Genomic DNA, 26,658 nt, shown 5'->3' with positions numbered 1-26,658 from the left:
GCCTGTGTGCATTTCGTCCTTCACCAGCCTGGGTGCTGGAGGCAGCTCTTCCAACGGTGTGAGACCCTCCCCTCTTCCACCCCCTTTCCTCCTCTGGAGTCTGAGATGCCCTGGGAGTTGGGGGGTGGCCAGCATTGGTCCCTTATTGTGTGTAATGAACGCCAGGCCCTGTGTGGGCAGCTTTCAGTTATTTGTTTATTTATTTGTCCGTCCTTTTAGGCCCGCATGTGCAGCGTAATGAGGTTCCCAGGCTCGGGGGTGAGTCAGAGCTGCAGCTGCCAGTCTACACCACAGCCGCAGCCATGCAGGATCTGAGCCGCGTCTGTGACCTACACCACAGCTCATGGCAATGCCAGATCCTTAACCCACTGAGCGAGGCCAGGGATCGAACCTGTGTCCTCATGGATACTCGTCAGATTTGTTTCCTTTGCGCCACAACAGGAACTCCCTCAGTCCTTTATTTAGAGGCCGTGTGGATCCTCCGCGTCCCAGAGTTTCCATCAGCTGCCAGCCTCAGGCAGTGTCACCAGTGCCCCTGCTCAGCAGGTGGGGGAAGGTGGTTAATTAGCACGGGCTGAGCCTTCAGGCTCTGTTCTCCTGGACTCTGAGTAATTCCTGCATGACCTTCCTGCCGTCCCCCTTCCTTCCATCAGGGCAGCGGGGGGTGGCTGTGGTCACTTGGACAGTGTCTGGCCTGCAAGTGACGCCTTTGGCCCACGCAGGACGTTTGCATTCTTTTCTTCAAATTCACTGCCAGTGTTTAAACCGTTTGCCCACAGTCCCCGCCACTCCCTGTTGTCCTGCACTGGCCACCTTGGTGTGGACCTTTCACCCGTGCTCGTCCATTCACTCCTAGGCCTGTCCCCAGTGGCGTTCCCCCGCAGCTGCCGGCTCCGGCCTTCCTGGGTGGTGGGGCCAAAGAGGGGACAGGCAAGAGGCTGGTCATTCACAAACCAGATTCCAGAAGGATGGAAGCTAAGAGGGATTCCCCGTGGCCTCAGCACTCGAAATGTCCCAGGAATAAAGTTGAACCAGAGCTAGAGGAAGGTGTGGGTGGGCTGGCAGGGGTCGAGGTCTGGGAAGGGCCGTGGGCAGCTCCTTGTAGGATCCTGGGCCGAAGCCAGGCCTGCACCTGACGGGTCAGAAGAGATAGCAGCTTCAGCATGACCCCTAGAACCCTGATTGGGGCTCCTGGAAGAGGCTCTTGCCTTAGGGCTTAAAGATCTTGGTAATCCAGTCTGGCTGTAGATAAGAAGGGGCTGGCCCAGGCCCGGGGTTGCATTCCTGGCTGGCATTATTTTGTACTTTGTTATTCCAGGTGGGTAGGGCTGGCTGCTGGGGCTGCCTGCGGGTGTGGACCCAAGTTTGGCTTTTCCTCTGCTTGACAGGGTCGCGGGGAGTTTCCTGTGGGGAATAGCCCCTGAGGAAAGACCGCTCAGTGGCTTGACCCCTGCGTGTGTTGTATGTTTCCTGCGGTGACCCCGGAGAGCACGGGCTCTTGTAACCTCCATCCCCCTCGTCTTCTGCTCCCCCCCCCCCCCCCCCCGCCACCGGCGTTCCTACCCTCAGGACTCCCCCCTGCCGCTGCCTTTTACCTGCCTCCCCCAGGAAACCCTTCCCGACCTCTCCCCTCGCCTCTCTGACACGCTGGGGGGTTGATTTGAACTCCTGCCACTCCTAGCTGTGTGATCTCAGGCAAGTTGTCTTGCCTCTGAGCCTCAGCTTTACACCTGCGTGTGTGTGTGTGTGTGATGAACCTGAGTTGATATTCTGTGCCAATACCAAGTCGTTTTTATGACTCTGTACTCAGAAGTGTGGGCCTCAGTGGGCAGCCTGGTTTTCTTACCCTGGGAGGAGCTAAGTGAGGCAGGGTTTGAGACATAGGGTATCCAGGGGGGTGGGGTGAGAAAGGTTTTAGGGTTAGGGTTCTTGCCTCGTCTGAGGTCCCTTTCCCTTCCTCTGCCCACTAGCACCTCTGTCCCCACCCCCAGCATCCTGAAGCGAGGACCTGGGCTCCCCCCCACCAGCCCCACTTTCCCCCAAAATGTGGGCAGGGCCGTCTGAGCTTCGTTCACGGTTGGCCATCATTCATGGTGGACATGTATTAGAGTATCAGGGCAGCAGTCTAGGAGAAGCATAGTTCAAGTTTGTTAGATCTGTTTGAATCCTGCATCTGTGACTGTGAGATCTGGGGCATTGATGTTATTTGTACTCTAGAAAGTTAATGTCCTTAACTTAAAAAAAAAAACAAAACTTTAGCGCCACCCCACCATGGGGCGTGGTGTCCCAAGGGCCGTGATGAGCATAAAGGGGCTGGCACAGGGCAGGTGCCTAGTAGGCTGTCACTGCTGCTGTTGTCATTTTGTAGGTGGCGTGCATAATGAGACCCCGTGGGGGACAGGCTGGGTGAGATGGGATCCTTGCTACCGGAGTTCATGGTCAGAGAGGGTCGCAGGGGCCACAGTAGAACGTTGCTGTGTTTTGGGGGGTTTCCGGCATCGGAACCCTCCTATTTAACACCCAAGGAACTCTCTTCCTATGAGTCGTGGAGGCCAGGCCATCCTGCACATGGACGTGGATACGTGCTCTGTCCTTGTCCCTTAGGTCCGTGGCACAGGCCCCGCTCAACTCTGAGTGGGAAGGCCTTACCTTGTGAAGCCCCAAGGATGGCCCCGGGCTCCCCCTGTCCCCGCCCAGGCCCTCAGAGCCTTCAGTCCCCTGGTGTGTGAAGTGGGCGCGCAGTCACCTGAGCACGGAGTCACCTGAGCTCTCTCCTCCCAGGGGACTGGTAGGGATGATGAGCTGGCCAGATGTGTGACCACGGAGTTTTTAAAATTAAGGCAGCTTTACCCAAAAGGAACAGAGCGTTTTCTAAACCAATGGAAGATGTGCCGGGTGTTCCTTGGGTGGCCTGTGCTGGAGGCGAGGTGCCTCCCAGGGTGGTTGGGGCTGGCGGGGAGGGGGGTCGACACGCCAGCGTGTGCTCTGACCCCACCCAGAGTGTTCAGTCCTAGGGAGCTGGATGGAGGGGGTGGTGGGTCTGCAGAGCAGGGACCCCTCCAGAGGAGTTCCCGAGGGCAGAGGAGGGCCTGGAAGAGAAGTGAGAGCACCCCTTTCCTCCTGCCCCCGGGTGTGTGGGTGGCAGCAGTGCTGCCAGCCAAAAGCTGAGGTTAGCCCATCCAGGGCCACTGAGGCTATGCACCAGCCCAGGCGCTGCTGGAGTTTGGTCCCGAGAGGCCACCACGTCAGGAACAACTTCAAGCAACCCTTCCAGGGGTTGGTGCTTCCTTTCTCCCTGGGTCAGTGGAAGCTCAGGCGCAGGGGGTTAAGTGGCTACCCAGGCACAGAGTGAAGGAAGAGAATTCTTTGGGAAATTGATGCGATGATTGATTGAGAAAAGGTATTCGAAACAAGGAGGTGGGGGGTGCAGGGAATTTGGGGAGCAGCGAGTGGGGTCTTGCTTGGCTGGCAGGTACATGAGGGGCGGTGTGTGGCAAAGGCAGGTTGGGATGGAGTCCCCCCCATAGAGGCAGGCAGTCAGGGACTCTGGGCTGGGGCTTCCTTCCTTAGGACAAGGGGAGTTGTTGGTGGGCTTTTGTCATGGCAGTGCCCCCTCGGGATCTGGGTGCAGGAGGATGCTGTAGCAGCCCAGGGGGATGGGCATGGATCAAGGGCGCTAGCACAGGGAACTTGGGGAGCATCTTTCGAGCCTCAGTTCAAAGCAAGAAATAAATAGGTTACAGGTATTAGAAATACTTGTTGAACATCTTATTTTCTGGCAGGACCAGGAAATGAGGTTTTCCACTAAATGCATTTTTTAGGTAGTTGCTTGGAGCTTACCTCTTTGGCTTCCGAAAAGTGGTTTTACAGGTTTAAACACATATCCCGTAGCTCTTTCCCTTTTATAAAGGAGTGTACGGGCTGCAATATAATCCTTTTTCTTATGTTATTATTGTACCATTAGAAACAGCCAAATGTTAAATGGTAGGGAGTTGGTGAAATAAGTACTGCTTGATTGGTCTTTAAGTGACAGTGATTGAGAAGAATGTGTAATAGCATAGGAAGATGCTCATTATAGCATGCTTAATTAAAAAGTAGAATCCGGGGAGTTCCCGTCATGGCGCAGTGGTTAACGAATCCGACTAGGAACCATGAGGCGGCGGGTTCGGTCCCTGCCCTTGCTCAGTGGGTTAACGATCCGGCGTTGCCGTGAGCTGTGGTGTAGGTCGCAGACGTGGCTCGGATCCCGCGTTGCTGTGGCTCTGGCGTAGGCCAGTGGCTACAGCTCCGATTCGACCCCTAGCCTGGGAGCTTCCATATGCCTCGGGAGCGGCCCAAGAAATAGCAACAACAACAACAACAAAAGATAAAAGACAAAAAAAAAAAGTAGAATCCAAATCTGTTTATGTAATATGATTCCAATTTGGGAAAAACCTATCGAAAAATCGGAGGATGATATTAGAAAATATTGGTTACCTCTGAGATCAAGGAAGAATTGTTTGATGTGAATAAGTAACTAGGAATTAAACATTCTTACAAGGAGCAGATACGAATTTGATCAGAAAGTTGTATTACTTTATAGCCACATCTGGTCCATTCGGCTGATTTTCACTGTCACGACTGTGGATCTCTCTAGAATCTGAGCTCCAGGAAGGCAGAGGCAGCCTGCGTCTCATTTGGGTTTCACAGGGCACCAAGTGGCATTACCGCCTTGGGCTTTCAGACTGCACCCTTCTGGAAGCTGTGTTTGTGTTCCAGCCCTGCCATCTCTAGTTGTGTGTTCTTTGTGAAGGGACCGAGTCTGCAGGTGTCTGTGAAGGTTGGGGCTGCTCCATCTTGGTTGCCATTTCATTCCAATGGTGAGACCCAACTTTCATGTTTCGTAAATAGTTTGAAGAATCCTTGCTAGGGAGTTCCCTTTGTGGCTCAGTGGTTAATGAATCCGATGAGGATCCATGAGGAGGCAGTTCTCATCCCTGGCCTTGCTCAGTGGGTTAAGGACCCAGCGTCGCCGTGCACTGTGGTATAGGTTGAAGATGCAGCTCGGATCTGGTGTGGCTGTGGCTGTGGGGTAGGCTGGCAGCTGCAGCTCTGATTTGACCCCTAGCCCAGGAACTTCCATATGCTGCCAGTGTAGCCCCAAAAAGCAAAAAAAAAAAAAAAAAAAAAAAAATCCTTGCTAAATGTTGGATTTTTGTTAGGATTCAGTGTGAGTTTGACCCATGTCTGAAACAAAGGCAGACGAGCCCTCCCCAACCTTGTAAGCAGGTGGGGTCTGATCTGCTAGACGGGGTGGTTTCCATCTCTTTTCCTGTCCCCTTCGCCCCGGGGGGCCAGGGGCTTGGCAGGGAGGTGTGCCCTGGTCAGGGGATTGCTTTGCGGCTCCCAGGACTTAGCTGAGCCCTGACCCAGAGCAGGGAGCCACCCAGGGAGCAGGGAACAGCCCTCAGGGCCAGTCTTGTCCGGGAACAGCCCTGACAAGTGGGGTCACTGCCCAGGAAAAAAAGGAGCATTGTTGAGTGGATGGGGGCAGGGACAACTGCGGGGATATCCCTGGCCAGGAGGCTCTGTTCTAGGGTTTTCTGGGCTCCCTAACTGTGGTCTGGGCTGCAGCCCTGACAGGTGTGGGCTTTTTCTTCCTTCAAGAGCCTTGCTTTGAAAGCCGCCCCCCGTCTCTCCCAGCCCCTCCTGGATCTTCTCCAGGGAGATATTTTTTAGCGTTTCCCGGTTTGTAGAGCTGTGCTCCCCCTGCCCCCTGGTTTTGGGACGAGTGGGAGAGAAGGAAGCTCGGGTTTTTGGTTGTGATCCCAGAGCAGAGAGAATAGGGTCAGTGTTCCCAAGGCGATAGGCCTGGGGGTAGGGGTGGGGGTGCAGAAAACACAGAGCTGGACAGGGGACCCCTCCACCCCCAGGGTCCCAGGACCGGGCTGAACCCCATGAGTCACACTTCCCCCTCTCCAGGCGGTAGGGGCTCAGCGACCTGTAGGGGAGCAGTGGGGAGGGCCAGCTATTGAGTGGAACAAGTCTCGAGGGTCAGATGCGCTGAGTGCTCCTGTCCCTATAGGACTGCAGTAAAACCAGCTTGTACTTGGTCACAGGCCGCCGAGCAGAATCGGTGACATGGCATACTTGAATTTGCTGATTCAATTTGTAGACCCTGGGGTAAAACCTGCATCTGATTTCATCCCTCCACCCGCTTTAGAAAGCAGCCCCTCTCGTGTGCTCGCGGGTGTTTTCACGTATCTGCTTTCACTTTGAGTCTTTTCTGGGCGTCTCCTAAGCACCTCTGGAGCAGCTGCAGCCACAGTGAGATGGAACCGGCCAGGCCCTTTATTGAAGGCCCAGGCCCAGTCCCACCCCAGACGGAAGGTCTGCTTGCTGGCCTTGCAGGGTGCATCCTGGCCACTGTCGTCCGTTGACCTGAGCTTAAAAGCTGAGCTTTGGAGCTCCTGCAGTGGCTCGTGGGCTAAGAATCCAACTAGTGTCCATGAGGACTTGGGTTCGATCCCTGGCCTTGCTCAGTGGGTTAAGGATCCAGTGTTGCCGTGAGCTGTGGTGTAGGCTGGCAACCATAGCTGATTTGACCCCTAGCCTGGGAACATCCATATGCCACAGGTGCAGCCATAAAGAAACAAAACAACCCCCCCCCCAAAAAAAAAACCCTGAGCTTAAAATCAGCTGCTCAGAGCTGTCGAGTGAGTGCATTGCAGTCTCCCCATCACAAGTCTTAGCACCAAGGTCCCTTCATGCTACTCTGGGAGGTTGCTGATGAGAAGGTATTCAAGTGATTTCTTCAGGCAAGCTGCCCCCTGTGGTGCATGGTGACCCTTGGGAACTTCCTCCGGGTGCTACGTGAGGGTGGGGCATAGGCATTGTCTAGGGTTCCCCACGGTAGTTTGGTCAGGTTTCTAAAGTTCTGTGGTCTGGCATTATCCTGGGAGTTCTCCCAAGTGACTTTGGGAGTCAGAAGGGTTCCGCTGTCAACTTCTCCTTTTGTCAGTCACCAGCACACCCAAGCCTTTTAAAATACCCGAGGAGCCCTGTGCTAAAGATGCCCGCTTGACTTGACCCAACCCAGCACCTTTCCAAGCGGTCTGGAGTCCTGAGCTTCTTTTTTTCATGGGATGTGTTTAATTTTGAAAGGATTCCTTCATTATTAGCATTATATCCAATACTGGAGTTCCCACTGTGGCTCAGCAGAAACGAATCTGACTAGTATCCACGTGGATGCGGGTTCACTCCCTGGTCTTGCTCAGTGGGTTGAGGATCCGGCATTGCCATGAGCTGTGGTGTACATCACAGATGCAGCTTGGATCCTTTGTTGGTGGGGCTGTGGTGTGGACCGGCAGCTGCAGCTCTTATTCAACCCCTAGCCTGGGAACCTCCATATGCTGCGGGTGCGGCCCTAAAAAGCAAAAAAATAAAAACCAAAAAAAAATATGTCAAAAACCAGTTTGGAAACTGCCTCCAGGGCTGCTCTCTTTGGCCTGGAAATAAATGAATCTAAAAAGGATGCTGCGTTGAGGCTTGAAAAGGAGTCTTTGCAGGCTTTGTAGAAGTTTGACTCCAACTTTTCCTTATTGTTGAAGAGGATGCACAAAGGGTTTGTATTTGTGGCTCAGGATTCTTAGCTGCTCGTGGCCCCAGGCTGCCAATTGCAGTTCTGGGAGGAATGTGGGGATAAAGGCAACACTGAGATGTGTTTTCCGTTGTCAGCAGAACGGAAAAAAAAAAAAAAATGGTCGTGGGCTGAGAGTCAGGGCTGGGCAGGGAAGAAGCAGGCGGGGTCTGGGGATTCCGGGGGGCGGAGGGGGGAATGGGCAGCTCTTCCAGTGCTGGGTGCCAGCCCCGGGGGGCCTCATGTTAGAGACGGGGGCCCCCAGTTTGCAGATAGGGAAAGCTCTGACCCCGTGTCACTCGGCCCATCTGTGCCAGGCCCCTGACCTCCTCTTCAGAGCTCCCTGGTTTTTAAAGTTCTTTTTTGAAGCCCCCTGTTCTGTGTGGCCAGAAAAATGACAGCTGTGTGTGTGTGTGAGGTGCTTACAGCACGGACGAGGCGGGGTGCCAACGCCGCACCTGTGTTAACTTCCAGAGTGTTCTCTGCCCACCGACCTCCAGGGGCTTCCTCTCCGTGCGCCCCATCCTGCCCTCGGAGGCTCTGCACAACCGGCCTGGACGTCCTCATCCCCCTCCCCCTGAGGCCCATGGAGCACAGCCTGTGCATGGGCCCCCCCACTTCTCCGTTCCTCCTCGGAACCCCCCCCCCGGCTGCTCCATCATCCCCGCATCCTGCTCCTGGGTCAGGTCTCAGCTCAGAGGGTGCCTCCTTCCGGGGGCCTCTCGGCTGTCTCCTGAGTGTCATAACGGTGCCCGCAGACTGCGTGGCTTCACCGGCAAATGCATTGTGTCTCACAGCCCCAGAGGCTGGAAGTTGGGATCAGGGTGTCAGCCGGGTGCGTTCCTTCTGAGGCTGTGAGAAGGCCTGTCTCCCAGCTTTTGGTGTCCTTGGCTCGTGGGTGCATTACCCAGACCAACACTTCATCCTCACGTGGCGTTCTCCCTGCTGTGTGTCAGCGCCCAAGCTTCTCCTTCTTCCAAGGACACTGGTCACGTTGGGCGAGGGACTCATCCTCACCGATGACCCTCTTCCCAAATCAGGTCGCGTCCTGCGGTCCTGGGGACTGGGGCTTCAGTGGAAGGTTGTTGAGGGGTCAGGGTTCAACGCATAACAGAACTTCTCTGACGAGGGCCGTCTTCCCATCATGCTCTCTCGGCTGACGTTATTCATGTCGTGGTGATTGATGGCCACAGGAAATGATTGTATTTATTTGCTGATTGTCCGTCTCGTTGCCCCCTCCCCTGCCCAGAGTCTGGGGTCCTGAGATGAGGCCCTTAGTCAGCTTGTCCACGATTGTCTCTTCAGCACTTGAGCAGTGCCAAGTGTTCTCCCTGTAACTACTGAGTGAGTGAGTGAATGAATGCTTGGTTGATGCCTGGACGGATGGGTGACAGAATGAATGAAGGGCTGAAAAATGCAGCCCTTCAAATCAGGTACTCTTGTCATCCCCACTAACCAACCCCACACCCTGAGATTTAGAGAAAGACAAGACCAGAATAAAGATCAATATTTTGTGGTTGATTTATGGATGATTCGTGGAGCGGTAGCAACATCCTTTTTATTTAAATCTTTTTTTTTTTCCTTTTTAGGGCCACACCTGTGGCATATGAAGGTTCTCAGGCTAGGGGTAGAATTGGAGCTGCAGCTGTCAGCTCACACCACAGCCATGCAATGCCAGATCTGAGCCGCATCTGCGACCTACACCACAGCTCTTGGCAACACCGACTCCTTAACCCACTGAGCGAAGCCAGGGATCGAACCTGCATCCTCATGGACACTAGTTGTGTTCTTAACCCACTGAACCACAGCAGGAACTCCCATTATTTAAATCTTAAAGAGCAGAAACAAAGGTTGCTGTTATTGCATCCTTGATGTCTAAGCGTTCGCCACACAGACACACCTCACCTGTTTTCCTTTGCACATCCAGCAGTCAGGTTCTGCTGAACGCGGATACTCACTCCTGGGTCCCTGGGATGCCCTCCTGTCACACCTCCGTCACCATGTTGGCTGAGCACATTGTCAGATGGAGGACATAGCACGAGTTGGGTACCAACGTCCAAGCTTCCCGTCTGGGAGGGAAGGTGGGATCCAGGTCAGCCAGGGCTCAACCAGAAGTCCTCGAGAGGAAGTTCCCATTGTGGCTCAGCGGTTAAAGAACCTGACTAGTATCCAGAGAACCCGGTTTCAGCTCCTGGCCTTGCTCAGTGGGTTAAGGATCTGGCATGAGCTGTGGTATAGGTCGCAGACGCAGCTTGGATCCCATCTTGCTGTGGCTCTGGTGTAGACTGGCAGCTACAGCTCTGATGGGACCCCTAGCCTGGGAACCTACACATGCCACAGGTGCAGCCCTGAAAAAAAAGACAAAAAAAAAAGTCCTCTGTAGGAAGTGCAGGGAGGAAGGTTAGAGAGTGAGTGGGTGGGAGTCTGGAAGAGGGAGTGCGTTAGAATTTGGCTGACTGGGAGCTCAGAGGGAGAGCCATTCCTCGTCTCAGCTCAGGCTTTTAGCTTTGGGGTGGTCAGGTGAGGTGAACAGAAGGCTGAGCGTGGGACGGTTGGCCCCCGTGCCCCTTTTCCTCGTCATCCTTGTTGGGTCCCTGAGAGTCGTTGCCTGATGACTCTGATGCTGCATTATGTTCAGCTGCAGACAGACAGCTAGAGGCAGGTCCCGGGAGACACTCACAGTCTGCTGGGGAGGCCAAGACTCCAGCCCAAGAAACCCTGAGGTGACCAAGGGCGGCGCCTCCTTTGCTCTTTGGTGTCGTGTTTGGAGCCCGGCTTTGCTGGCCCCTGGAAGTTCACGGCCTGGTAGCTGGGCTGAGAACACGCTTGGGGCCTCTTGGGCTCCCCGTGGAGGCCAGGCCTCCTCTCTGCTGGGTGCAGGTCCTAGCACCGGAACTGGGGCATCCACATCGCCCTGCTTGTCCCCCGGGCCTGTGTCCTTGCTTGGTCTTCGTCCGAGAGGCCCCCCTCAACTTCCTCACCCTGCCAGGCTCAGGGTGTCTGCTGCTTGTTCCTGAGGCCACTTGGGACTTTTGCAGAAGACTTTGATTGCACGTTGCAGTGGGTTCTGCGGAAATCCCTTCCCTGAGCTTAGTGTGGGCGGACTAAGCTGGGGGCTTTCGGGGTCCTGGTCCCTGGCAGAGGGGACAGTGTGCTGAAAACAGAACAAGGATGGGGCTGTAGGGAAAGGAGCAGCTAAGACTTTGGGGTGAGAGCTCCCTTTGGCTGGGAGTTCACGTTGTGGCTCAGCGGTAACCAACTTGACTAGTATCCATGAGGTTGCGGGTTCGATTCCTGGACTCGCTCAGTAGGTTAAGGATCTGGGGTTGCCATGAACGATGGTGTAGGTCGCAGATGTGGCTCAGATCCTGTGTTGCTGTGGCTGTAGTGTAGGCTGTGGTGCAGCTACAGTTCTGATTCGACCCTTAGCCTGGGAACCTCCATGTGCTACAGGTGCAGCCCTAAAAAGAAAAAAAGAAAGAAGGAAAAAGAAAAAGAAATCCCTCAGGCCTGTCCCTATTAGCAGTGACCATGACCACGGGCAAGTTACCTAGTCTCTCCGGCTTCGTTTTCCTCGTGCAGAACGGGGCTGCGATTTCCTGGGAGGGCTGCTTGTGCAAGTGCTCAGTGAACGTGGTTGGGAACGGATGGGTAGGTGGATGGTGGATGGTATGAGTCTCCAGCCTTGGGGAAACGTTTCAGCCCGTGTGAGTCAGTCTCTGGCACAGCTGGGCACTGTGCCAGGCCACACGGGTCACAGGGAGGAACAGGGCACAGTCCCAGACCTCAGCGAGGGTGCCCAGGCCAAGAACTCTTTCTGCAGCTCAATGGGTGGCGTAAGCATCATGCCTGGATCTGGAAAAGTCCAACCTGAACCCAGTGGGCAGTTCCTGGTTGGCGTCAGAGATAGACAATCCAGTGAGAACTGTGAGTGATGAGGTCTGGAGGGACTGAGAGCAGAGAAGGCTCCCAAAAGGGAGAGCTGCAGCTGCTGGCCTACGCCACAGCCACAGCAACATGGGATCCAGTTGCATCTGCCACCTACACCATAGCTCATGGCATCGCTGGATCCTTAATCCACTGAGTGAGGCCAGGGATCGAACCTGTGTCCTCATGGACACTAGTTGGGTTCATTACTGCTGAACCATGAAGTGACCTCCCCGTTTTTAATCTACTCTTGAATCTGGCTGCCTAGTACTAAGTGCAGACTGGGGTTTTCTTAGCTCCTGAGCCCTCGAGGGTCAGTCCTGATCTTAAGGAGCCGTGCTTGCTAAGTGAGCAGAACGTTTCTGCCTCTTTGAAACGAAGTTGCCTTGTAAATTCCCAGACCTTTGGAGCCACACACAAGGTGACCTTCATCATCAGGCTCGTGGGTCAATGTGGCCCCTCATTTTCTGCGGGAGAGAGTGGTCCATGTCCCTGCCCTTCCAGACTGTGGTTTGCTACCTTAGTAATTGGAAACTGGCGGCCGAGGGATTGAGGCGTGGGGTCAGGCAGGGTTGGCGCAGAGGCTGCTGGGTGCCGGGTCCCACCCGTGGGTCTCGGTGGCCGGCCCTGTGTGACCTCCAGCTTCTGACCTCTCTGAGCTCCTTCAAGAGGCTTCAGTCCACTCTCCCCTTTCATCTTTTGGAACCAGCCCCACGAGCAGCGTGGAGTTGGTGCTGCCCCTTCCAAGGCCAGGCGCCCTTTTGCAGCCTGTCCCTGAGGCACCAGCAGCAACTGTTTCCCTTCACGAGAGCCCTGCGTCTGTCCAGCGAGGCCTTTTTTCAATGTTGGAGGTGGCAGCTCTGTCCCAGCTCCTCTGTCCCTTGGTGAATCCAGAGGAGTAAATCAGATGTGGGCCCACTAGCCTTTCATCAGGGCCACTGAGTCTGGACCTTGGTGGAGAGGAAACTTTTCATCTAGTGACTTCCATTTGAAGTCACAGCAGAAAATGCAGCATCCACAGGGATGAACTGGGGGAGAAAGGGGATGGAGGGAAAGGCCCAGGTGCCCGGACACCTTTGTCTGGCTTTGGCAGGAGAGGTTCCCATGCAGCTGTGACGCTATGACCTTGGGCAGGTGCCTTAACCTTTGACTCGGTGTCCTCCTCGGCCCCCCTGTGGTCAGTGCTTGTGAGCTGAGTGTGGCCCAGAGTCAGTTACTTATCACCATTAATGAGGATGGATCATTTTATCATGACAGCAGTCGCCTCGAGGAGTCTAGTTGGAGCCAGTGCAAGTCCCCTCGCTTTGCACAATTCAAATTCTGGCCTGTGTTTCATAGGACGCGCAGAGTGAGAGCAGGGAAATGGGAGCGCTGCCCTTTTCGGGTGCGTGATTGAGTAGGAAGAACACACCTCCTGGAACCCTCCCTTACGCTTCTGCCCACGCACCACATCCGGTGGCAGATGTGTGCAAGTCTTCCCCCTGCCAAGCCATTCTGTGACACCGGCTGGGTGTCCTGCCATTGACTTCGTCTTGACGCTAACCACCTGGAGCTGAGTGTCGGGTCCCACAGGTCAAGGACTCAGTCCCACGAACTCCGTCCCCCCGCCCCGTCCCGTACATTTAGGTTGTTTCCTGTGCTCATGACCCAGCAGCTGTAAATCGGAGGTTCCCCAGGCTCCTTCCTCCAGTTTAATTGGCTGGAGTGGCTTCCAGAACTCAGGAGACCAGCTTACTTACTATTGCCCAGCTTACTGTAAAGGGCTGTGGCAGAGGGTGCAATTGAATGTCGGATGGAAGAGAACACCCATAGCGCAGGGGGTGCGGGAAGGGCGCGGAGAGTCCGTACACCTGCACATGCTCACCTACCAGGTAGCTCCTGGGACCCTGCACCCGTGCGATTTCTATGACGGCTTTATCAGGAAGTTAGGAGCTGTCACTGACTCATTTTCCAGCCTCTCTCCCCTCCTGGAGGGTAGGGAGTGGGGCTGAACGTTCCAGGTTTCTGCTCAGGCTTTGATCTTTCTGGTGACCCGCCAAATGCTGCCTTATTCACTTTTATAAAAGATACTCCTGTCACCCAAGAACACCCCACTTGAGGACAGGCCAGTGTGGTCCCCACCTTCTCGGAACCTCAGGTTTCAGGCCAGGAGCTGCGTTGTCCAGCCACTAGTACAGGGCTCTTGCATGCTTGCTCTGTGTCGGACTCTGTTCTGAGTAATTCACACGCGTTCACTTGTTCAGTCCTCACAGCAGCCCGAGGTGGGGGACCCGGGGACGGGGGGAGGTGCAGAGATTCCGTAACGTGCCAGGTCTCTCAGCTGACATCCATGCTTAACGGCCCCCAGCCGCCAGGAACCACAGCTGCCTGACATCCCCGCTGGCTTCGCTGCAGCCTTTGGAGTTGAGAAATCGGTTGCAGCCTGGCTGGCTGTTCAGAGAGATGTAGATTTTTCCAGCAGCTCAGGCCTCTGCCTGAACACCTTGCATTTTGCATCCAGAGGGGACGCATGGCCCCCAGCCCGGGAGTGGGAGCCAGGCCTCCCTGATGAGCCTGCTGCTTTCATATCTCGCTGGTTATTGATCACCTAAGGGAAGCATGTGGAGTTTGGGAGAGAAGGGAGGGCTCGACGGACAGCCTAGAGATCCTTCTGCCTTTGATCTCGTCCTGGCACCCCACCCCCCGCCTTTCCCGCATACTTGCTGTCCCCCCTGTGAGGGCTGTATTGACCGAGGCTCTTTGCTAGAGCAGGCCCCCTCCGATGCTTTGTGGCTTAATGCATCAAAGATTTATTCATTGCCGAATTCTGGTCCCCTGGGGCATTGGCGTCTTCTGCTGGATCCTCTGCTTCCAGCCTGCAGATGATGCGTGAGAGGGGTGGTCCTGGGCTGCCCTTGCAAGGTGTCCGTCAGGGGTCAGTGCTGAGGGAAAAGCTCTGTCTGCAGAGGTGGTAGCTCAGGGCACCCGAGGCATTTGAAATGGACAGATTTCCTTTTTTCTTTTTGCAGTTGCACCTGCAGCGTGTGAAGGTTCTCAGGCTAGGGGTCAAATCTGAGCTGCAGCTGCTGGCCTATACCACAGCCATAGCCACAGCAACACTGGATCTAAGCTACATCTGTGACCTACACCACAGCTTGTGGCAACACCAGATCCTTAACCCACTGAGCCATGCCAGGGATCGAACCCACATCCTCATGGATACTGTGTTGGGTTTTTAACCTGCTGAGCCACAACGGGAACTCCAGGATGGACAGATTTCATGCAGATGAGTCCAGGGTCTTTGTAGCTGCCCCCTCTACCTGGATTTTACACCTTCCTTCCCCTGCCCATGTCTGGGGGTCCCATTCTTCTCTCCCCTCCCCCCATGGCTTGGCCTGGACACTTCCTCCTCCTCCTCCTAGAGCTTTCAACCCCCTTAGCAGCAAGGAGTCACCCTGCTCCGGGGAAGGTCCTTTCTTCTTGGTCTGAGTTGTTCGCTTTGTTCTTTTAAGCTGCCAATGCATTTGGCAAACATTAACCGAACTCTTGCCTGGAGCCCTGCTTCTTAGTCCTGAGGATGCCAGGCCCCGGCCATGGTCGTTGGCATCTCAGGAGGTGACAGGGGGCTAAAGAAATGACTTTATTCTTGGAAGTTTTGGTGCAGTCTTGGAGGGATGTGCCAAGGGTCCTGGGCACATGGTGAGAAGGGGCAGCCGTCAGTTCTTCCTGTTTGGGGAGGGCTGGGTTCAGAAGTCTGGAAAAGGATTGAACTTCTGAGCTGGGACTTGAAAAATGAGGAAGAGCTCACGGTGTGGACAAGGGGCTGTGGGTGGGGGAACATTCTAGGCAGAGGAGCACCACCCCTGTGCAGGATCTGGGGAGCTGTGGCTGCATCCGGGGTGAACGCAGACACTCCTATGGCCACCTGAGGGGAGCGCGCAGGGGCCGTCTGTGCCTGCCTCGCAGGAGGGGCCCAGAAGATACTTGTCGAATTACCGAGTGATCCAGTGGAAGCAGGCAATTGTCAGGAGGGCTCATGGGCCACGCGTAAATGGGATGCCCTGAGCCCCAGAGCAACCTTGGGGGTGCAGCCAGGACTCCTCCTTTTGTGACAGGGAAGCCCAGGCACAGAGCAGTGGCGCGACCTGCTCCAGCCCAGGAGCAGATGAGCTGGAAGGGCTTTTGGGCATCAGCTGTGCCCCCATCCCATCCCCTTCCGGACCAGGTTGGGGTGGGGGCGGTGGGGTAGGTAGAATTGCTTGTTCCGGAGGTCAGGGGTGACTTTTAGGCCATGGGGGTTTGCAGGGTTTTGTCCCATCTCCTCTTGCCCCACCCTGGCTGCCTCACTGCCTTCGTGCCGAGGAAACAGTGGGCCCTTGTTTTCTCCGAATCCTGAGTGCTGCGCAGGACAGCATCCAGCGCTGGCCTCACAGGATGGGGTGACTTGGAAACGTGGTGCCCACAGGCCTTCTCCGGCCACAGCGGGCAGCCCTTTTGCTGAGACACCATGTGACCGGCCAAGAGGGACCAGTCAGGCCCTTTGTGCAGAAGAGAACAGGTCCCTTGGAAGGTTCCCCTTTCTGGGGGCAGAGCGCAGTCAGGAAAACGAAATGACACCATTGGAGTGAGTTCACTTCCACCCGAGCCCCCATCCCACCCTGTCTGGGAAATGAAGCCTCTGAGGTTCCTCCCCTGGTCCCAGGGTTCCTTCCTGTGTGGCACCCCCGCCCCCTCCCCTGTGGTGTCCCCTCCTGAGGGTCCCTCCTGTGTCTTCTCCCCTCTGAGGGTCCCCTCCTCCTTGGTGCCCTGGCTTCTCTCCCGCCCGCACCCAGAGCCTGCACACTCCTGACAGTGCAGAGCCGAGGGCCTTCTGCCCTTCCCAGCCAGTGGGGAGGGGCCGACGCCTCCTGGGCAGAGACCCCTCAGGGTGACCGGGGCTCATCTGGAAAGGCAGCGCTGAAGGGCCACCAACAGCTCTGCTTGGGCTCAGCAAGGGCACTGCATCGATGCTGAGTGGGGACCGTTGCGCCTGATGGGAGTCCCGAGGTGCAGCTCTCGCCAAAGCGTTTCACTGGCATAAAAGTGCTTGGAAAACACACAAAGGAAGGTGGCTGGCTTCCAGAACTCCGCTGTTTACCTTCAGCGGAGCGGCTGGGGACACAGAGGGCTTATTTTCCAAACAGCCCGCGGTTGTCAGGTCTACGGGCCGTGGACGATGCCAGGCGGGCACGAGCCAGGGGCATCTCCTCTGCTCGCTTCCTTCCTCAAACGCTCTGGGACCCCAGGTTCCTCTTGGGCGCTGCTTTCTGTGCCCTGGGGCTGCACAGGAAGCCTCCTCTTTGGGATGGGATTTCTGAGGCCCGGGGCGCCCTGCCCAGCGCCACCACGTGATCCACTTCTCTTCCGTCGGTAGCTGCCTCGGTCTGAAAGTCTTGGCCTCTGGTTTGGTGCTTGTCTCAGTGGGGCCGCGGGTTACAGCACAGATGGGCCTGTGTCTGAGGCCCCCCTGAGAATGGGCTGTTCTTCGCCCACGTTCCCGCTTCCCCGGCTACTCTGCCTTCCTTCCCATTTGGTCTCTTCTGGGAGGTGGACTCGGATGGGGTGTAATAACCAGTGCCTTGGACAGAACCAGAAAGGCCCTGGGAGTTTCCCGTTTTCCTCAAAGGGGAAACTGAGGCCCCGGGTGGTGCTTGGCTGCAGGCTGAGCCATGGGCCAACGTTGTCGTTGCACCTCTGTCCAGGCCCAGCCCGGCTGTTTCCCAACCATAAGGCCTTGCCCGGTCTTTTTTCCTTCCGGGCTCTTGGTGTCCTGGTCTGTGAAGGTGGGCCTGTCACCCCCAGCTACTGGCCATGCTGTGAGGACAAGTGCCACTTCCCTTTCCCGCCCGGGAGTCCCAGAAGATGGGCAGCTTTTCAGCTGGTTTGGTTTTGGCAGATGTGTTTGGTACACCGGCAGGTCACCATGAGAAGGGAAGAACATTCTTTTAGTGAAGGCCGTGGGATTTTTCTCCTTTTAACAGGAAAATCCCCTAACATCTTTCCTGGCAGACGATGAAAAAGCAGAGTTGAGGTTACAGCAGGAAAGAGCTGGCGTGGTCTGAAGGTTTAGTGGCAAGAGGGTGACAAGGTGTGGGGCAGAATCAAAGCAGCCGGCGGGAGGCATCCCGAGACTGGTGAGCTGTCACCACCCCAGGCCCGGGGGGACAAGAGTGGGCAGGGCCTGGAGACAGCGCTGGTCTTGGGAGAGGGGCTGCCCTGCTCCGCGGGGGTGGTGGCCACTGCCAGAAATACAGTGGGGGTGTGGGGAGGGGAGGGACAAACACCCAGAGTCCTCTCCCCTCTTGCGCTGCTGCCTCCACATGGCCAGGCCAGGCCAGCAGCCAGAGGACAAGGCAGTCAGGTGGCAGTGGCCCTAGAGGGCAGCCCCTGGGCGTAGGCCAGGCCGAGGGCGGCTGACAAGCACAGCCTCAGATCTGGGTTTGCGTTCTCACTGGGGAGGTCCTCGGCAGGCTTCAGAAGTCTGTGTTCTCCACCCTCGTTTGTGAAATTGCTTCTTCTTGTGTGGCTGGAAAATAAAATGAAACACACGCACAAACGCTTTTAGCAGGCTGCCCACTTGCAGTCGTCGTCTTGATTTCCTTGCTGATGACTCTGAAACAACCAGTCTTGAAGCCCCGAGGGAGCCCCTTTGGGGGTGGGGCTGAGGGCAGGGGTGGGGCCGGGGGCCTTCTCTGGCCTCTGCTGAGGCCATCCAGGGGGTCAGCCAGGTGCCGGGCTGGCGCCACTGCCTCCAAGGGAGCGGGCCAGGCAGGTGGCGGTGGCCGTGTGCCGGGCGGCAGACATCTGGCGGGTCAGGAAGCGTGGTGTCAGGCGGCCCCGGCTGTTGGCAGGTGCTCCTATCTTGCGGGTCAGGTGATGCCGCCTGTCTGTCAGCCAGCAGCTCTGGCTCCCTTGGGGCCCGGCCTTCCTAACCCCGTGCTCTTGAAAAAATAAACACGTCCCCTAGTGGAGCAGGACAAGCCGTGCCTCCGGGCCTCCAAGCAGCCCTGTGCTCCCCCCACTTTGTCCTCATGGGCTCTGAGCTCAGTGCGAAGTGCCAGTGGCTGGTCTCTCAAAGCAGCAGCTCTTAGATGCACGCAGATCACAGCACTGCCGAGATTGTGTGTGGTTCGTGGAGAGAGTGTCCGCTTGGTTCTCAGTTCAGGCCTGGCCGTGCGACCTCAGTCATTTGACCTGACCTTGCTGAACCCTGCTGCCCCCACCTGGAAAGCCTGGGTGGTGGGGCAGATGCAGTGTGTCCAGTAAATGCTCCGCAGTGGCGATCACTTGACCCGTAGATCACCCTGATTCCATGTGTGTTTTCTGTGTCCTGGGTAGTTTGGGGCTCGGGGACAGAGGTATGAACACGGGGCCTGTCCTGGAGGAGTTTTGGGACCTCAGCGGCTTCATCCAGTCCGTCCTGTCCTGTCCCAGGGGTGTCAGCCCTCCTCCTGCCCCCTCTCTGTGCCGCAGGGACGTGCAGAGGGCGTGGGTAGCTGGGGCACGGGCTCAGGTGCTCAAGCTGTTCTTTCTCTGTGTCTCCTGCTCGCAGCTGAACCTCAGCCGGCCGATCGAGGAGCAGGGCCCCCTGGACGTCATCATCCACAAGCTGACCGATGTCATCCTCGAAGCCGACCAGAACGACAGCCAGTCCCTGGAGCTGGTGCACAGGTTCCAGGTGAGCAGGGAGAGGGGGACAGCTCAGGCCGTGGGGCTGTCCCGCCGTGCGTGTGCTCCAGAGCCGCGGCTCTGGCACCGCCAAGGCCTGGGTTGCGGTCAGGCACTTCCTGCCGGGGCCTCTTCTCGTTAAGAGTGAGGTGGGATCGATCCAGGGCGCAGTGGCAGGCCCTCTGCCCCCCACCTGTAGAGACGTGGTTTACTGATCAGTGCACTGCCGAGTTCAGGCGAGGCCTCCGTGTCCTCAGCGCACACAGGGTCACAGCCACTGGTGTGGACCTGGCACAGGGGTGGAAACCTCTCACCAGCCTTGGGGAAAGGGACCCCCGAAGGCCTTCGAACCGGAACGGATGCACTTTGCCTCTTGAGTCCCGTCTTGGTGGAGAAACCCCTCTCTGCGCTCATTGCTGTGACCCCGTGTGCCCCTCTCTGAGCTCAAACCGGCTCGTCCAGGCTGTTCCCTCCTCCCTTCCCTGTTTCCCCAGCAGCCTGGGTCCTGACCCCACAGTGACCCGCCTGATGGCTGTACCATCACCCCCCCCCCCCACCCCTGACTTGCCCCGTGCTTTCTCTGTTGTGGAGAAGAATGTGATTCATCCTCAGCAAAGTGGCTCAGGGTCCTGAGAGACAAGGTCAGATTATCAGTGAAAACGCGGCCGAGACGAGGGCTTCCCGAGAGGGCAGTGCTTCTCAGTGTGTGACAGGGGAGGGCTGACATCCTGTCTTTATCAGGACAAAGGGGACTCTCTTCGCCCCGTAGTAGCCCTCTTGCTGACAGCATTTTCTTTCCCCCAAGGGTCCAAGGTCCGTGACCTCAGCCTCTCTCACTTCCCCGCAGCTCTCGCCCTCTCCTTGACCCACTCCGTCAAATTCCCATTTCCCGTGAGCCCTGGTGGCCTGTGTGTGGCTCTGCTGGCGTCCCCGTCCCTTCTCCCCGCCTCTTGGCCTGGAGAGGCCTGCTGTCCATAGGTGATGCCCTCCAGGCCTTTGCCTGCTCAGCGACCTGAAGTCCTTCTGCTTTGGCAGGGCGGGGGCCGTGGGGAAAGGCGTGTTTGGGCTCTTTTGTGAACCTCGCCAGGCCTGTTTTCTTATTTGTAAGATGGTGTCGGTACCAGGGAAACCTCACACCGCGATGGGAGGCGTGAACAGCACGGGACATAGTGCTGTTTGCGGGCGGTCAGGCCCCAGTGACAGGCCAGTGTGCTCCCGTGACCAGCTCGAGTCCTAGTTTCCTCTTCTGTAAGGTGGGGGTGCTGCCCACCCCTGCTTCTCAGGATGGGCAGGTTGCTGCAAAAAGTGAATGTCTAGGCGCAGAAGTGCCTGTGGGCCGAGTCCTGAAAGCCGCTCCACCGGCACTGCTTGTGTTAGTGCTTTCTCAGCCACCAGCCAGCCCCGTGGCCCTGGGAGTTAAGGAACAACCAGCCCTTGAGGGGGCTCCCATCGCCTGCTCCCCCCAAGCGCACGCACAGCCCACGATGCGGGGCAGGTGATGGCTGAGCAGTCAAGGGGCACTGGGTCACCTGGGTTCCTGTTCTGGTGCAAAGAAGGTTAGAGAGAGAGGTGGCCGGAGGGGACGTGAGACGTGCAGCATTCAGGGTTCCAGCCACCGGTGTGTTTCCCTGGGAGGTCTCCTGTGTTCCCGGCTGCTGTCCCTGCCAGGGCACACGCAGCCGGCTGGCCCTCAGATGCCTGAGGTGACCTCAGCACAACCTCCCAGGCTCAGTATCTCTGGGATAAGTTTTCACTGCAGTCTGTGCTGGAGCACAAAGCGGATATCTGATAAGGCCGGGACGTTTCCTCCTTTGTGAAGAGAACAGTCCTTTGGGAGAAGTGACAGGTGCGCTTTCCACAGGCCCCAGGAAGAGATGAGACCAGTGGGACTGGGGGTGAGGGGACCACGAGGTGCCAGGTGAAGCCCTCTCAGCAGCACGCAGGCCTTCCTCCCACCACGGGCCTGGGCTGCCAGCATTCCCCTGGTCATCCCACCCTGCGTGTGATACAAGGTACAAGTTCACAGCCAGGCCAGAGAGATGGACACTTGACCTTGTTTTCAGATTCCTGTTTTATTCTTGGGACTTTTTTTTTTTTTTTTTAAATGGCCACACCAGCAACAGTGGAGTATGGAAGTTCCCAGGCTAGGGGTTGAATCAGAGCTGCAGCTGCTGGCCTACACCACAGCCACAACAACACCAGATCTGAGCTGCATCTGCAACCATGCTGGATCCTTAAACCACTGCAGGAGGCCAGGGAATGAACCTGCCTCCTCATGGATACAAGTTGGGTTCTTAACTTGCTGAGCCACAGTGGGAACTCATGTTCTTGGGACATTAACAAGGAGACCTGGGCTTAGGTTGGGGTTGGGGATGATGACACAGGGTCAGTGAGGCAGAGGGAAGGTCAGGTTTTAGAGGCCGGGAAGCAGGGCCAAGGGCTTGGGTTTGCAAAGCTGTCCTCTCTGGATTTTGTCGTAAGAAAACAGAATAGCTTGGATGCCCCAGAAAGGGCTCAGCTTGAAGGGCCTTCTCCAAAGGCAGTCTTTAGTTCCCTGGGGAAGTGGCTTGGGGCTGAGTGGGTCAAGATAGATGAGTTTCTGAGACATTTCTGACAGCCCTAGAGTATTCCGCCTGTGGGATGCTTCCATTAAGCCTCCGGGGCCCAGGGATGGAAAGGAATTCTCAGAGCTGAAAGGTTGTGCTTTGCTTCCCAGCTGCCCTGTGGACAGGTTGGGGGTTGTGGGTCTGGGGCTTAGGCGGGTCACGAAAGCCGGTTGCCATAGAAACCAACCCCCAAGCTTCCCCCCCACCCCCTGCCCCGAAATATTGGCCTCAGGAGGGCTTGGCTTGGAGAATCATCTGGATAATTCACTTGTTTTCCTGTGCCAAGGTTCTTGTGGAGCCAGCAGCCTGGTGCCGCCAAGGCTCTGCTCAAGATTTATTTATCAGTGAACAGAGCCGGGGAAAGGTCCCTTGGGGGCTGAATCCCTGCGGACAAGTGGGGCTGGGGTGGTGGGAGGGCCCCTGTCCCAGTGCTCAGGAGTCTCCTGGCCTCTTGAGCTGCTTCTTCAGGGGTGCAGCGTGAACCTTCTCATGGTGGCATCCCACCACTGCCCCAAACCCGTTAGAAGCGTTACCGTGATTATGTTGCCGGGTGCGTGCGTCTTCCTGGGGTTTTCCCTGAATGAGCATGGAAGGAGGGGGTTTGCGTCTCACTTGTCTCCTCCCATCTTCATTACCCGGAGGGATGCTAAGTGTCCCTTTCATTACCCAGAGGGTCCCTGGACAGCTTCCTCTGCAGTGGCATGCTCCTTGCTGAGCACCGTCCTAGGAGCTCCCAGCCCGGAGGGGAGGCCTTGGAAACCAGCACCTGCCCTCCAAGCGGCCAGAATGAGAAGCGAGGAGATTTGCAGAGCTGATCCTGCTCGTTCTGGCTGAAAACTTGCTCCGTGCCTTCTTCTCGTTGCAGGGATCACAGCCTGGCCCGTGGGGTCTCCTGCCCTCCCCAAGCTCGGGGTCCCACCCGCCCCTTCCCCTCCTTGCCTCACGGGCCCCCCCTGCTGCAGCTGCTCAAACTCTCAGCTCTTTTCCACCTCAGTGCCTTTGCACAGGCTGTTCCCCAAACTGGGATTTGTCCCCTTCCCCATCTTTCAGCCCAGGTGCCCTCCACAGGGACGTCTCTCTGATCATCTGACTAAGGCCATGTTCCCCGTCCTAGACCCTCGACTTTGCCCCTTTCCTTCCCTCCCTTTGGGTGTTTGTAATTATTAGTTGCCACCTCCGGTCTCTCCCCTTGGGCGCTGGCCCCCCGGGAGCAGAGATCGCTCTGCTTCCAGCTCACCTGGCATCCTCTATGCCCCACACAGTGACCAGAATGTGGGAATTGTGCCTACATGTCTGTCAAGTGGAAGAGCATTGTGGGTGCGGGTCAGAGTGGTGGGAGAAGGTGGCTCCAGTGGGGCTGGGAGGGGGCTGAGCGGGCTCACGGGGCAGTTGGTGCTGGTGTGGGGTGCGTGGGCACTCGCCCGTAGGTGTGGGGACCTCAGGATGGTAGAGGCTTTTCACACCGGGCTGTGGGGCCTGGGCCTCATCCTGCAGGCTGAGGGTGGGGATAGTAAGATCAGATTTAACTTGAACGAGAGAGGCCCTGCCTCAGAGTGGGCACTGCCGATGCGGGATGAACTCTGTCCTTGGAACCTGGCAGTTCCTGAGCTGGAGAGGGACTCGTGTCCTTGGAGGCTCAGCAGTGCCCCTGCTTGCCCCGGGGTCCCTGTGGTCCTGAGCGCCCATTGCTCGGCTGTGACAGGCCAGCCCCTGAGCAGCCTGGCTCACCTGGGCCCTCGCAGGACGGTGCTCCCCCCCGCCTCTTGGGTCCTGTCCACTGTTTGTAGGACGTGGATATGGGAGGGGATTCTTTCCTCGCCGCCCTGCATGTTGGCAAGAGAATGCACCCTTTGCACGTTGTCTCTTTGCCGTCCTTTTACCTGAAAGGAGACAGCGTAGAGTCTGTCCTCAGTAGCCCAGCTCCCCAGCCCCTGCCCCTTATCATTCTTTTAAAGTGTACAGTCCAGTGGGGGTTTTTTCCTTGGCTGCACCTGTGGCGTGCAGAAGTTCCTGGGCCGGGGATTGAACCCCCGCCACAGCAGTGACCAGAGCCACAGCAGAGACAGTGCCGGATCTTTAACCTGCTGAACCACAAGGGAACTCCACAGTCCAGTGGTTTTTATTATATCCACAGATGTGTGCACCGTCACTGCAGTCAGTGTGAGAGCATTTTCATCACCTCAGGAAGAAACTCTGTACCCTGTAACTGCCACACACTCTCATACACACACACTCCCCGCCACAAACCGCCACCACGATCTGTCCATCTAGATTTCCCTCTTCTGGACTTTCATACACGTAGAATCATAGATACCGTCTTTTGTGACTGATTCCTTCTTCACTTTGCACAATTTTTTTTTTTTTTTTTTTTAGGGCTCACCATGGCATGGGGAGGTTCCCAGGCGAGGGGTCTAATCAAAGCTACAGCTGCCGGCCTGCACCACAGCCACAGCAACGCCAGATCCAAGCCATGTCTGCAACCTGCACTCAGGGCATGGGGCACCCAAGCCTGATGATCCTTGAAGAGTGAGCTGGGCACCTGCTGGGGCCTGGCCATGGAGCGGGAAGTGGGCCCGCGTGTGACCCGCACCCCTTTGCAGGGCAGCCCTAGGCTCCACTTTTCCCTGAGATGTTGGAGGCCATTGAGGGGGTGACTTTCAAGCCCCACCCACGCTGCAGCCTGTCGGGTCAGGCTCAGCCATGCTGCAGTAACAAGCAGCTCCTAGCACCCAGCATGGTCTTTCTCTGCCTGGTGCCCACCACACACCGTCCGAGGGCTGAGCTCTGACTCTGCTGTCGGGCCATCATGGCAGAGGGAGAGGACCTCGGTGAAAATCATCCTGGCTCTTGGTTTCTGCCCCAGAGTGACGCGTGCTGTGGACGCTTCCATTTCAGTGGCCACGTGGATCCTCGAGGCTGTGACTGGCTGCGGGGAGTTGGGGAAGCAGGATCCACCTGCAGGCCAAGGAGCCGAGTATGACCAACAGCAATGCACAGAGCACTTCCTACTTCTTTTTATTTTTGCTTTTTTTTTTTTTTGTATTTTTAGAGCCGCTTCCATGGCATATGGAGGTTCCCAGGCCAGGGGTTGAATTGTTTGAATTGGAGCTGTAGCCACTGGCCTACCTACGCCACAGCCACAGCAACACCAGATCCGAGCCACATCCATGACCTCTACACCTCAGCTCACAGCAATGCCAGATCCTTAACCCCCGAGCAAGGCCAGGGATCAAACCTGCTTTCTCATGGATGCCAGTCAGAGCTGTTTCCACTGAGCCACGACAGGAACTCCTATTTTTGTTTTTTAGGGCTGCACCTGCAGCATGTGGACGTTCTCAGGCTTGGGGTCAAATTGGAGCTGCAGCTGCCGGCCTATGCCACAGCCACAGCCACGCTGGATCCTTAACCCACTGAGCGAAGCCAGGGATCGAACCCAAGTCCTCATGGATACTAGTCGGGTTCCTTAACTGCTGAGGCACGACAGGAACTCCTCTCTTTTTTAAAAAAAAATTTTGTAGCTACATCTGCGGCGCATGGAAGTTCCCGGGCCACGGATTAAATCCCAGCCACAGCTATGACCTACACGGGATCCTTAACACATTGTGCCACAGCGGGAACTCTACTGTGCCCTTTCTTCTCCAAAGTAAAAGAGATGACTGAAGCAGTGAACGTGCTCGATGCCCTCGCCACTCTCACTGGTAGCGCCGGGGCTGTGATAACCCACGGAAGGCACCCGCCCCGGTGGAGCACTCCGTCACCCCTCCGTCCTGCCAGCGAATCTTTGTCATCCGCATCACTGTCACCCCACAGAGTCCTGCTCCAGCAGCCTGGTCTGCGAGTTCTCAGTCATAGGTGCAGCCAGTGAGACGGCGATTAGGAAGATGCCTCCAAATGTGAGGTGTGCGCTCTATGGCAGGAACGCGAAAGTGGACTGATTCGCGCCTTCGAGGTAGGGCCGGGTGGGCCTCTGGGGGCCTTGGTTCCTGTGCCCGGCCCCACCCCTCACCAGCTGACCCACCCGGGCCTCCGTTGCCCTGCCTGCGTCCCTGGGAATATGCCAGGATGGCAACAAAAGCTGGCGGTGTTGAGAGCAGTGGTGCCCAGCCCCAAGGCCGGTACCGTGATCCCTGGGGGTCGCCTCTGAGACTCCCTTTGAGTCCGGCTCCGACGTGACTGCGCAGCTGTGTTGCCTCAAACCCCGTCCACCTCAGATGTTTCTTGGGCAGCCGCCAGCCCAGGGCTCTGCACTGTGTGCTGCAGGCCTGGAGTGGGAAGTAGAAGAAACAACAATTTGTGTTGTTCTGGGCCTGCTCATCTGCTTAAGAAGAGGGCATCTAAGCCTATCAAAACTAAGGGAGTTTCTGTCCATTTTGGGAGCAGTGTCCGGTGGCATGGGGGCCTTCTGGAGTAGGGGCAGAGTAAGGGTCCTGAGTGCCCGTGGATGAGTCGGGTCATTGCCGTGGGGCCAGGGAGAGGCCACCGTTTCTGGAGTGCATCCCACGGGCTCCCTCGGCTTTGGGCCCTTATTTGGTAGCAATCCATGGAAAAATGGAATTCCCTCCTCATTGTTCAGGTGGAGAAACTGAGGCCCGAGGGAGTTAAGTCATTGTCTGCTGGTCACTCAGGAAAGGCGGCTTGTGCTCGTTTCAGATCTGCCTCAGAGGGGCTGTGGCCGTGATGAAATGTTGGCCGGCAGAGCTGGGTGGATCTGGTGGCTCTGGCCCGAGGACAGATCCTGTCCTGAGGTGGCCTTGTGGTCAGCCTCCCCATGACTGCTGCCCTGGGTCACAAGGCCACTCTTCCCATGGTGGAGGTGGCCAT

General features: G+C 56.8%; 1 protein-coding gene across 2 annotated transcripts in view; it reads left to right on the top strand.

The window, feature by feature from the left end:
* ITPK1 (inositol-tetrakisphosphate 1-kinase) overlaps positions 1-26,658 on the top strand; it is a 162,174-nt gene that overhangs the window by 74,095 nt on the left and 61,421 nt on the right. For both annotated transcript variants that reach the window (XM_047797286.1, XM_047797288.1), the window contains exon 3: positions 19,116-19,241. In XM_047797286.1, the coding sequence (XP_047653242.1) occupies positions 19,116-19,241 (126 nt within the window). The remainder of the gene's footprint in view (positions 1-19,115; positions 19,242-26,658) is intronic.

This window comes from Phacochoerus africanus, chromosome 9 (assembly GCF_016906955.1).
Source record: "Phacochoerus africanus isolate WHEZ1 chromosome 9, ROS_Pafr_v1, whole genome shotgun sequence".
NCBI lineage: Eukaryota > Metazoa > Chordata > Mammalia > Artiodactyla > Suidae > Phacochoerus > Phacochoerus africanus.
The sequence above is the reverse complement of the archived record's forward strand: the minus strand, read 5'-3'. Positions and strand labels throughout refer to the sequence as shown.